Source organism: Triticum dicoccoides, chromosome 5B (assembly GCF_002162155.2).
Source record: "Triticum dicoccoides isolate Atlit2015 ecotype Zavitan chromosome 5B, WEW_v2.0, whole genome shotgun sequence".
Lineage (NCBI taxonomy): Eukaryota > Viridiplantae > Streptophyta > Magnoliopsida > Poales > Poaceae > Triticum > Triticum dicoccoides.
Genome location: NC_041389.1, coordinates 699,842,007 through 699,853,123, shown reverse-complemented (window position 1 = coordinate 699,853,123; position 11,117 = coordinate 699,842,007). Strand labels below are relative to the sequence as shown.

Genomic DNA, 11,117 nt, shown 5'->3' with positions numbered 1-11,117 from the left:
GGGGGCATGGCCCAGGTTGGCCCCCATGAAGCTCCGCCACTGGTTTTGAGATCCAAACATTTAAAACTCGTACACTATAGATTAAAATAAAGGCAAGAATACGGCATGTCTCATTTGTGGCTGATGACCATTTCTTCCTTATCCTTCTCATGGAGTTTCACAGGCAGCGCACCATGAGTCACATTCTTCGCATCCTTCCAGAATATTCATCAAAAATTATTTGGGGCGAGAATATGCCATCTCTAATTCGCCTCATGACCATTTCTTGTTCATCCTTCTTGGGAAATTTCGAAGGCACCGCACCATGAGCAGCACATATGTTACATTCCTCATCTCCTTTCAGGACTATCTTACACAAGTTGGGAGATCGCTGGAGCACAGATCTTATGAATGTAAATTGCTGTTCTAGTGACCTAAAGCCAACGAATACTAGCTCTTTCAAAATCAAATTCTTGGTGTGGTCGAAGTCCATCTCCCACTGAGGAGTCCTTCTTTCAAAGTTGTTTCATCGTCTGAAATCCTCACTAACTTCATCCATATCGCATACATGTTCCCATACCTATTTGGATGAAAAACGGAAACACATGTACTCCCTCCGTTCCAAAATAGATGACTCAGCTTTATACTAACTTTAATACAAAGTTAGTACAAAATTGGGTCATCTATTTTGGAACGGAGGGAGTAGCTGGATAATGTATAACAACTTTAAACTAAATTTGTCAAAAACAGAAGCCTCTATATGTGGAGAACCAAACAAAAGGCAACATAATTTACAACTACGTCACCTCAATATGTAACATCTCGATAGATGGTGCCGCTGCAAGAAAGGCCATCGTCCATAAAATGTCAAATTCAACAAAAATACCACGCACAAACAACTTCCTTAGCTTGTTGAAAGCTGTGCAGAGTTGCTTCATTTCAGGTTGCATCCAAAGCTGGTCAGAAAATAAACAATCAAGATTGGATAATTTGCAAGCACATAAATGAGGCTATCAAAGATATTCAAGCTATGCTTAATCAATGTCATGAATAAACACATCTAGCTCTGAACTCTGATAGCTGTGATAACTAACTAATGAAAACAAAAATATGACCACTTCCCAAAAAAAAACTACAACTTACATTTTCTCCTTCAAAATCCAATGTGAGAGTATGTATGCATGTGGTTCCATGTATAAGCTCACTTAATTTAAATTGATCTTCCGAACATATTGCACCATATGCAAGTTCTAATTCTCCAAGAGACGGGACAAAACCAAAGGCCAGTGGCATATAGTTAAAAAAACCAAGTATCCACATTGAACTTCTACAATTTCAGAAGGCATGCTACCTCAAGTTTCACAAAACCACACTCGGTGAGCTCTAGAACACATAGTTTTGAGTTTGGTGCATCAATCTTAAAGGGAGACGTATCACCAATATCACACTGAGTGAGGCTTAGGTGCTTCAGTTGCTTGCAGCAATCAAACAGGATATGGTGCATGTCCAATTTTGTCAAAGGCTACATTTTGTAGAGAGATCTTTGTGAGGCAGCGGAGCACACTAGGGTAGGCAGTGAAAAGAACATATATTTCTTGTGCTCGCTGCAACATATCTTCTTTACTGCATTCCAAATTATATGTCTCATCAAGAATGGCGAGATCTAAGTCTTTCAACAAACCAATGTTGATTGTGCCGCCTACGAGTAGGCCGACTTCGCACAAGAAAGTGTTGATAAAGTAGAGCTTAAGGTGCAAACTTGAGATTGAAAATTCTCTATGTCGTTTACCAAGAAACTTCTGGTGGCCTTTGTTAGAGACGCCATAGCTTCCTCCATATCCTTGGCCTTGATAGGTTCTAGGTGTGGGGCAGATAGGAAGTCCTTGACGTCGATGCTGAGCTCTGGCAGCAGCCAAGGCAGATGAGTCCACCACGTAGTGAGCGCACTTGTTCTTGCAGCCGTACGTGGACCGACTCGTTTCAAGATAGACAGTAAAGCATCATCGGTCAGCGAGCTGAGCCTATCTTGTTCCTCCATTTGCTGCAACATACATAATAAGTTATACAAAAAGAACAATGCTCCATCCAGCGTGTAAACCCTCCATGGAGCAAAACTATATATTATCTGAAGAGAAGGTGGGAGGTGGACTAAGGGGACTTACTTGGCTTTGGGAACTGCCGGTTTCATCGCTATTCGCCTCCATGGAGATGGAGATCATCAATCTGATGAGGCGTCGCAGGATGCTCGATTGTTAAACCCAACGCCGGTAACAGCAACAAAACGGCACGCCGGCGTTAGCTCCCTCCCTCGTACGTAGCTCGGAAGAGATCCTCTACTCTGCGGTGGCGCGGCGGATGGAATCCGGAGTCGATTGTGGAAGAAGAAGGGCCTGGGTCTTGTGGAAGCAAGGCGGAGGACTCCGGACCGGAGGGATGCCGCCGTTTGACGTGAACGATCCATAGATTTTTTTTTTGGAGAGATGTGAACGATCCATAGATACGCTCTTCACATCCGTGCCCTCCTCCTGGGCTGCTGGAGCCCAGGCCTTGTTAATTCCGGCCCAGGCTCAGGTGAGGAAGCCCAGCTGGGTCCACCCTAACTCCAATTGGGCTGCACAGGGCAGAAAACTGAGCCCTAACGCCCGCCATTTCTTCCACTAAAAAGCCCCGTAAACGCCAGCTTTTTTGCCCGAGTGGAACGCCATTTCCTGCAGACTGCAATGTGCAGCCGTAGGTTGTCAGAAATGGTTTCCGCGCAATTGTATCAAAGAATATCACGAGAGGGGCACATGCTAGCTTCGAGGTAATATCACTTGAAAAAACAGCATCACTAATATAGCATAAAAATAGCGTGCCGAGAATGCTCACTATATGAATCATTGTACAATATCTCGCTAATAGCAGATTTTAAGACCGACGCTACTTTGGTATAGCACCCAATTTTTCACTGGATGATACTATAACATGTGGCCGCATCAAACATGAAACAACGGCCAAATTCAATCAACAACACGGGGCGAAGCTCCCCGTAGGGCAAGTAGGGCGGCTATTGCACGTGTTCTCCGCGAACAACGGCGTATTGCATGGTAGGCTAGGCTGGATTAGAGCCAACTGCAAAGGATTGCACGTGTTCAGCTTAATTACGTGGTCAGAGCATCGGACAGCGATGACTGCGCGCCGAGGACCTTGCCGCCGACGTCCGGGAAGCACTCGTAGCCCGGCAGTGGCCCGACGCCGCCGTCCCTGTCCACCTTCACGGGGTACCGCATCAGGTGGCCCCTCGGCGTCTCTGCCGCCGTGTCGTCCGGCGACACGTACGCCCGCCAGTTCTCCTCCGCCGCCGCGTTCACCCGGCGCACGCACTCCTCCGACTCCGGCCGCCGGAACCACTCCTCCGCCCTGCCGCCGAGGTGCTCCGCCCACAGCGACATCCTGTACCCGTACACCTGCAGCACACATAACACAGTAGACACGATAGATTCTTGTCATCCGCCGTGCATGTTCCATCCATGGCTTCCATGTTTGGATCAACTTGCTCCTACCTGTCCGCGAGGAGGGCCGCCGCGGTCTCCGGCCGAGGTGTGGTGCGGCTGGTACGCGCCCATGGCGATCTCCGTGTCCCTGGACCCTTCCATGGACCTCTGGTTGATGTTGGCCGACCCGATCACCACGTACTCGTCGTCCACCACCATCCCTTTGGAGTGCACGTAGATCATGAACCGCCGGTGCTTCTGCGCCATGCCCTGGTGATTCGCAACAGCCAACATGACCTTCAATGAATGTCACCGAATTCCAATGCAACATTCGTAATGCATGTGATTAATGGAAGCAGAGAGGAGAAATGGATGATGTGCAGTACCAGAGCAGAGTTGTCGTTGCATAAGCTCGCCTCCGGAGTGGCGGCGAGCTCGCGTCTCCCGAGGCAGTAGAAGTTCAGATAGTCTTGAGGGTGGGAGTCGACGAGACCCTGGCTCTCGAGAGCGTCTGCTATGATCTTGTACATCATAGACATGGTTTGCCCCTTTGGAAAAATCCTCATCATATCAAATATAAGGAAATGATTCGATAGTATCCTGAGAGCATGTACCCTCACAACTTATTTAGATGATCTCTTCAATACAAATGTTTAAATGTTGAAATTCCTCCATCCAAAAAAATGATGAAACTTGGTGTTTTCAAACCATTGCCATATGTTCTCTTTTTCCTCTGAGGATATATTCTCTTGCTTCCGGTCCATGATTTCGTCGGTTTTGTGAGTTAATGGTCATATAAGAACACCTATGGACGTTGCTCGAAGGAAAAAATGAGAATAACTATGGATAATAGTTGGGAGCAAACCTGCCAAAAGAGGATCTGCTGCACTGCTGCTGTCGTTGGGATTCCTTCAGGCCACATTGGGATAACAACGTAGACCGCAAATCGCTGCTTCGCTTTGATCTTGCTCGCAATCTTCAGGGCCAGCTCAACGGGGATTAAATTATCTGCACCTAAGAATTACGACCGTAAAAAGAGAGTGTGTATGTCTATACTCGGTCTCCAGGATTAACAGATTACGCTTCGGTTGCAGACTTGCAGTTAAATCAAGAAGAGGCTGTGAGCAAATCGTTTCTATTTGATTGTGTACCTGTGTTTTTGTGTGAATGCCAGCAGAATGAAGACCCAATGAAATACTGGTTCTCGATGTATATGAAATATTGTGCACACCTGATGGCTTTCACGTAGGCGCTGTGTATGCTCCTGTCAATTTTCAGATTCTTGGCACAAACTAGATTCTGAAGAAGAAATGGGAAAACATCCACAACGGTTATCGAAAAAAGTGTGTAAATGAACACAGTTTTTGATGGTATCATTGCGCACAGAAATGATTCGTTATTCAACATAACCTGTGACTGTGCCTCCTGGACAAGTTTAGGAAATCCCCTCACAGATCCTGAATCAATTGACCTGAAAATCTACAACACCAGAGTAAATAAGAAAATCTAGTACTAGCATCTTTGACGTTCAAGTAGTGTATTTATTCGATAAAAGTTGAAGTCATATATACCTGTACATGCCAATTTTCTGGGTCCTGTTCGTCACAAACGCACGCATTCGCCTCATCGGTAGAAGGGGAAACAATCCAGGGCATCCGTTTAATCTTGATCAACGTGTCGTAATGCCAAATAATAACCTTTTTAAGGTTGACTCTCCATTTCGTAGCTTTGCGCCATCGTTGTTCGAAGTTTGTCAGTATATCGTAGGCGGCAGGGCCCTCGACTTTGCAGTGTAAGTCATGCCATGGCTGTCTGGGTCCATAAGAATTGACCTGCAAATCAGAAGAACAAAATAAAATATGCTCTAATGTTCAAATTCATTTGTAAGAGAGAATATCAGTTCATACTGTGGACGAGAACTAAGGAGTATGAAGCAGAGGAAGAGGAACTTACAGGGAAGGTAGGGTTATGAAAATCCTTATGAAAAACGGTGTCAAGGTCATTGAAAAGCCTATGGTCAGGCGTATCATATCTGCCGTCACACAGGTCCAGACCGCCGAGAAATGCGGTGATCTTGCGGTTGTTTCCCGCGGCCTGCGAATCGACAATCACGCATTTCTGATGGTGCGTAAACAGAGTCCCCACAACCTGGAAAGAAAAACGCAGGCGAGCTAATTATATACTCCCTCCGTCCTAAATATCCCTCCGTTCCAAAATAGATGACCCAACTTTGTACTACTTTAGTACAAAGTTGGGTCATCTATTTTGGAACGGAGGGAGTACTTGTCTTTCTAGAGATTTCAACAAGTGACTACATACGGTGCAAAATGAGTGAATCTACACTTTAAAATAGGTCTACATACATGCGTATATTGAGTCCATTTGAAATGCCTAGAAAGACAAGTATTTGGGAACGGAGGGAGTACCATTGAACCATTGTGAAGTAAGCTAGCATATCAATTTGATTTTAGCAGCACATTAGAATAGATAGAGATCCTCACGCACGTACGTACGTGCTGCTTGAAGATGCTGAGCTTGCTGCTGCCGTAGCGGGGAACCAGCACGCAGTGGACGCCCGAGTGCCTGAAGAATCTCCTCGTCTCCTCGTCGTGGGTGTGCATCACGCCGTCCTGCATCCAGCCTAGATCTTATTGCCGTCAGACCATTCTTCATTCACTTTCAATTCAGCTTTAGAAACAGATTTCTCCATGGATGCGCCGCAGCTTTTTGCCAAGAAATGGAGAAAATAATGGCTTTCTGAACTGAATGATGAAGAGCAAATGCAGATGTATACATACCGTTTTGAGGAGGAACCTGTCGTGGGAGGTCTTGTCGTCCCAGATGAGCATGACCACGCGGACGCCCTCGTGGACCTTGCCCTTGAGGAGCTCCCCGAGCGTCTTGGCGCTGCCGGTGGTGTTGCCGGCGCCGGCGGCGGGCTCCCGGACGAGCCGGACGGGGTGGTGGATGGACCAGCCGACGACGTAGACGAGGTGGTGCGCGTCGGCGACGGCGCGGGAGATGTCCTTCCAGCACCGGCCGTGCTTGTACGTCGCGCCGCCGTCGAGCTCGATGCCAGGCAGCTGCCCGTCGGCAACGTGCGCGTCCTGGTAGAGCGTGACGCGGCCGCCCCGCCGGAGCGGGAAGTAGGCGTTGGGCACGGCGGCGCACAGCGGGGTGCTGCCGCCGTGCTGCTGCTGCTGGGCCACCGGGGTGTAGCGCAGGGAGAAGCGCAGCTCGGCGGAGGTGCTGGCGTGGTGGTGGTGGGCGTGGTGGGTGACGGGGAACCAGCCGTGGACGAGGGAGCCGGCGGCGAGGCGGCGGGCGGGCACGGACGCGACGCCGATGAGGCGGGCGCCGAAGACGTGGTTGTCCTTGACGTGGAGGTCGAGGGTGGCGGCGGCGTGCGCGACCTCGACGCGGAAGCGCTCGTCCCACCGGGGCCCGCCGGAGTTGGGGATCACCCGGGTCTGCGCCACCGTGGCGCCCGCCAGGCACACGGACACGTAGGCGTAGCTGGCGCTCGTGATGACCCGCTTCTTCTTCTTGGTCCGGCTGCCGGTGCTGCCGCCGCCCCTGGACCCGCCCTCGCCGCTGACGCAGGCGGTGAAGCAGCTCCGCATCCGCTCCGACGTGATGTCCATGTTGGGCAGGCGCCTGGCCTCCGCGATCCACACCTCCAGGTCGCCGTGCAGGTGCACCGGCGCCTCGGCTCCGGCGGCAGAGCCCATCGGACAGCGATCTAGCTAGCTAGCTAGCTTGCTGCCGTCCATCGTTTGGTGTCGGGTGGGAGGTTGGTGGACCAACTTGGTGCAGTCGCCGGTGGGTGGGGTGCGACTGCTCGGAAAGGTGGCTCATCCACGCCATGGGTGGCTCCGTCGGGGCGGCGAATGAACCGTCGACATCGCCTGCCATGTTGATCTGGCTGTACGCACTCTGCTTTCATCAGTCCGTATACTAAATAAAACACGGAGCACATGTACATTGTCGCGTGCTTTCGTCCGCAGCAATCTTCCCTCCCACCATCCGTTTCATGTGGGGATTAACCCAACCTGACGTGGGAATTCACTGCAAGAAATTCGTAAGAAGTGGACCCCAACCTCTATTGCTCTCGTGTAAAATCTTTTTTTTTGCACAATAGGAAAAAGTGACAATGATTTCCCCTTTTGTTTGCAAAACCCTGTGTGTGTCCTTTGAGCGCAAGCCCATTAAGTAGCCATCAAATCAAGAACTTCACAAAGCACACGTATAATGTCGCTTGTTTTTGTTTCATTGTCATAAGAATTCGCTGCCAAAAAATTGTACGGAATTATGAGCGGACAATAACACCAGTGTCCAGCCTGCCGACCTATCCACGATTTGATTCTTACGATTCCAGCCATTGGAAATTTGGAAGACACTGTCTTTTTTCTAAAAAGGCACATCGTTTGAGATGGTTTGGGCATATTCAGCGCAGGCCTCCAAAAGCTCCACGGCTAAAGCATGCGGAGAATGTCAAGAGAGGACGGGGTCGACTGAATTTGACATGAGAGGAGTCCGTTAAGAGAGACCTGAAGGATTGGAGTATCGACAAAGAGCTAGCTATGGACAGGGGTGCGTGATCTTATGGGTTCCACCTCTAGCCTACCCCAACTTGTTTTGGACTAAAGGCTTTGTTGTTGTTGTTGTTGTTGTAAACCGACCTACTCAAATCAAACAGGCGTTGGTACAACCAAACCACCACCAAGATCGCAAGTATAACGTATAGTAACAGCGCCAGAGCATTACACAACAAGTTCACATGACCAAAAATTTATTGCCAGACATAAAACCTCACGACAGACCCAACTTACGGAGCCATAGGGTCATATCATCAGACCGCAGTCACGAATGGTTTCCGCGTAATGTGTGAAGAAAATTCACGAGGGGGCACATGCTAACTTTCAGGACATACTATGACAAGTGGCGATATCATCAGACACCAAACGGCTAGGTTCAATCAACAAACGCTCCAAAACTCCGCCAAGATTGGGCTACTCATCCCGCCCGACACTGTTTTAATTGTCTCCCCCCTGGTCAAAAAGAAAGGAGAGAACAACATCAATATAAGCATGTACTGTTTCATTTCACAGAGCAATCCACTACAGCAATATCCAAACATCATGAGAACCATTAACAGCTATGTTGAAAAAGCAGCAGTGCCACCTAGCAATAACCTTTCTTACCTACATGCAGATGAAAATAAACTAACCCATAAACAAGAGAACATGGGAGCATCTCAATGAGTTTTTGATAAGTTTACTGATAGAGAAGAAATGCAAGCACCGACTCAGCGAAAGCTAATAGACCAGACAAGCATGGAAGTTAATAAATTACTTTCAACCAGACTGCATTTGGAGGTTATGTTCAAATCAGTGCTGGCATGACAATAAGTTTGCAATTGCCAACAGTTGGAGGGTTAGGAAGCTGTCCATAAATAAGTGACTTAATATACACTAACTAATTGATTTGTATTAGAATATATATACATTCTTCCTACAATGTTTTCAACATACGAACCTGCTATGTTCCTTAAGTTTAGTCCCAAAGTGTTGGAAGCCATAAACAAGAAGATGTATGTACTTGGCAGACTATCAAAACTAAAAAATATGTTTCAAAAACAGAATGATCAGGTAACCCTAGCGTAAACTATCATAATGATGATATATTTACAACAAGGAGAAATAAAAAATGAACACCATATTTGGCAATTTGGTATCAACCATATGGACATGCTGAACATAAATTTTAACCAACAAACTAACAGTACAATAAGGACAAAGTGAGAAAGCAGTTACTTCAGAATGAGCAGCAACAGTCGAAGCATTGGCCGACCACTTTGGAGGAGAACCATTGAATATGTATGAGCATTCAGTGAACGCAGCCCCTATCCCCACACCAGCTCCAAGTGCAACTGATGCCCAGCGGGTTGTTGGGGTACCTGTATAAAATAACACAAGTCAAACATGCATTAGACCATAGATTTAGCTACAGTTACTTCACGAAGTGTAAATTTGAGTTCTTCTCAAAGTGTTTCTTTCGGCATATGCCAACTCTGAATAATTTGCAAGTAAATAAGATTATCAAATTTGAGAACACTCAAGAAAAATGCATGAATAATTGCTGGGAAAACTCATAATTATGGATTATCAGGTGGAAAACAGACAATCCACATAGTCAAAGAACTTTTTTAGTAGTTCCCTAACCAACATCAGATACACAGTAACATGTTGCATTGTTTACGCTTTATAGAATTTCTGAAATCAAACTCATTCTGGATACGAATAAAAGGACTCCAAGTTATTCAACAGAATAGGATACAAGGAAACAGTTTGAGATTAGCTGATAACAAGCATCACATAGACATCAATGGACAAGTCCCTAAAGTTCGAGAATGAAACTGACTTAGGACTCTGCATACTGCAGCCTATATGGTGTAAGCGGCTTGCGCCACCGTTAGAACAGAAGTAAGGTATAGTGAGTTTGATGATGATAAAAATTAAGCAAAACCAACATTTTACAAATTCACATTGGCAAAGATCAACAAAAATCATACCACAGCCCTATCAATTCCTGCTTAACACTTGGAATGAACAGCATCAAGACCGAACTCAGGAATCAGTAGCTCCCGCCAGCTCACCATTGATCATATAAAAACATATCATATGCATCTTACATGTTACTCTAAAAATGAGCATTGTGCAGATCTATGGCCTAAGTGGTATAACTATCTAGGACAGGTTATGATTGGGCACTAACAGGAAACGCGCTGTAATTTTGAAGGACGGTTCAGTATTCAAGTCCTCCACAGAGCACAATCCGAGTTAGACCATTCATTCTCTACATTACCAGCCACAGGGAAATGATGATAGCTCCACAAGGAAAGCATCGCTCACACCAAAGTTTTCCTGCCTACCAATCAAAGCCATCACATAGCCGAGGCAGCAATTAAAGCACGTCTTGCTCTTCCTACACCGGTTGATCGAACCGATTGAAAACGATACTCTGGCCTCTACAGAATACATACATGCAGCAAATGGAACATTTTCGGTTATGCTCGTCGGAATCTCGCAGCCCTGGACGCAAATCGACTAGAGAAAGTCAATCCCGTTGAATTTGGCGTTCGGATCGCATAGAGAACAACCAATCTACGCCGCCCCGAAGCAGAGCACCGCTGGGAGGAGCGCGCCCAACCTACGCGGCTAGGGAATCCCGCATCAGATTAGGCCGATCGAGATGGAGCACGGGCATCATTTCCGCGCAACCCTAGATCAAGAGATACACATGGGAGGCGCGGCGAACAGATCTGGCGATGCAGCGAGGGGAAGGGGGAGGCGGAGGTGCGGAGCTTACGGAAGAGGATGAGGCCCCCGAAGGCGCCGGCGAGGGAGGAGTAGGCGACGCGGCGGATGGAGAGGTCGAGGCAGGCGTCCCACTTGGCGTCGAGGTCGTACCGCGGCGGGATCCCGGACCTGGCGGGCGGGGACGGCTTCGGCTTCGGCGCCGGGGCCGGGGCGGGGGCGGGAGGAGCGGCGGGCGCCGCGGCGGCGTTCTCGGGCGACTCCGCCATGGGAGGAGGGACGAGGGAGGAGAGGGGAGGAAGGGACGAGGGTTTCTCGCGACACGGGGAGGTGGAGGAGGAGGCGA

The 11,117-nt window shown here is 48.0% G+C and overlaps 2 protein-coding genes across 4 annotated transcripts; both read right to left on the bottom strand.

The window, feature by feature from the left end:
- Nucleotides 1-2,792: 2,792 nt before the first annotated feature.
- LOC119312754 (phospholipase D delta-like) lies at nt 2,793-7,360 on the bottom strand. 3 transcript variants are annotated; one of them, XM_037588513.1, is made up of 10 exons: nt 6,251-7,360; nt 5,966-6,082; nt 5,406-5,600; nt 5,024-5,284; nt 4,863-4,931; nt 4,604-4,751; nt 4,318-4,466; nt 3,839-4,000; nt 3,522-3,722; nt 2,793-3,425 (listed from the first exon to the last, which is right to left on the bottom strand). In XM_037588513.1, the coding sequence occupies exons 1-10, from the start codon at nt 7,181-7,183 to the stop codon at nt 3,120-3,122; spliced, it is 2,541 nt and encodes an 846-aa protein (XP_037444410.1). In that variant the 5' UTR covers nt 7,184-7,360; the 3' UTR covers nt 2,793-3,119. The 3 variants fall into 3 exon arrangements, with proteins under 3 accessions (XP_037444410.1, XP_037444408.1, XP_037444409.1); XM_037588511.1 differs by having other exon boundaries at nt 4,604-4,931; XM_037588512.1 differs by having other exon boundaries at nt 4,318-4,460; nt 4,604-4,931.
- An 817-nt stretch (nt 7,361-8,177) lies between these two features.
- On the bottom strand, nt 8,178-11,092 carry LOC119312753 (protein SPIRAL1-like 1). The gene is made up of 3 exons (XM_037588510.1): nt 10,824-11,092; nt 9,269-9,411; nt 8,178-8,503 (listed from the first exon to the last, which is right to left on the bottom strand). Exons 1-3 carry the CDS (start codon nt 11,038-11,040, stop codon nt 8,489-8,491), a joined length of 375 nt encoding a protein of 124 aa, XP_037444407.1. The 5' UTR covers nt 11,041-11,092; the 3' UTR covers nt 8,178-8,488.
- Nucleotides 11,093-11,117: the final 25 nt, after the last annotated feature.

What these genes read in the sequence shown, in the direction of transcription:
- LOC119312753 (XM_037588510.1), bottom strand. Translation starts at nt 11,040, where the DNA reads ATGGCGGAGTCGCCCGAGAACGCCGCCGCGGCGCCCGCCGCTCCTCCC. An exon ending in CGGGGGCCTCATCCTCTTCC is followed by an intron (nt 9,412 to 10,823) that starts GTAAGCTCCGCA and finishes TATTTTATACAG; the next exon opens with GTACCCCAACAACCCGCTGG.
- LOC119312754 (XM_037588511.1), bottom strand. Translation starts at nt 7,183, where the DNA reads ATGGGCTCTGCCGCCGGAGCCGAGGCGCCGGTGCACCTGCACGGCGAC. An exon ending in TTCATAACCCTACCTTCCCT is followed by an intron (nt 5,285 to 5,405) that starts GTAAGTTCCTCT and finishes TCTGATTTGCAG; the next exon opens with GTCAATTCTTATGGACCCAG. An exon ending in GCAACGACAACTCTGCTCTG is followed by an intron (nt 3,723 to 3,838) that starts GTACTGCACATC and finishes GCGAATCACCAG; the next exon opens with GGCATGGCGCAGAAGCACCG.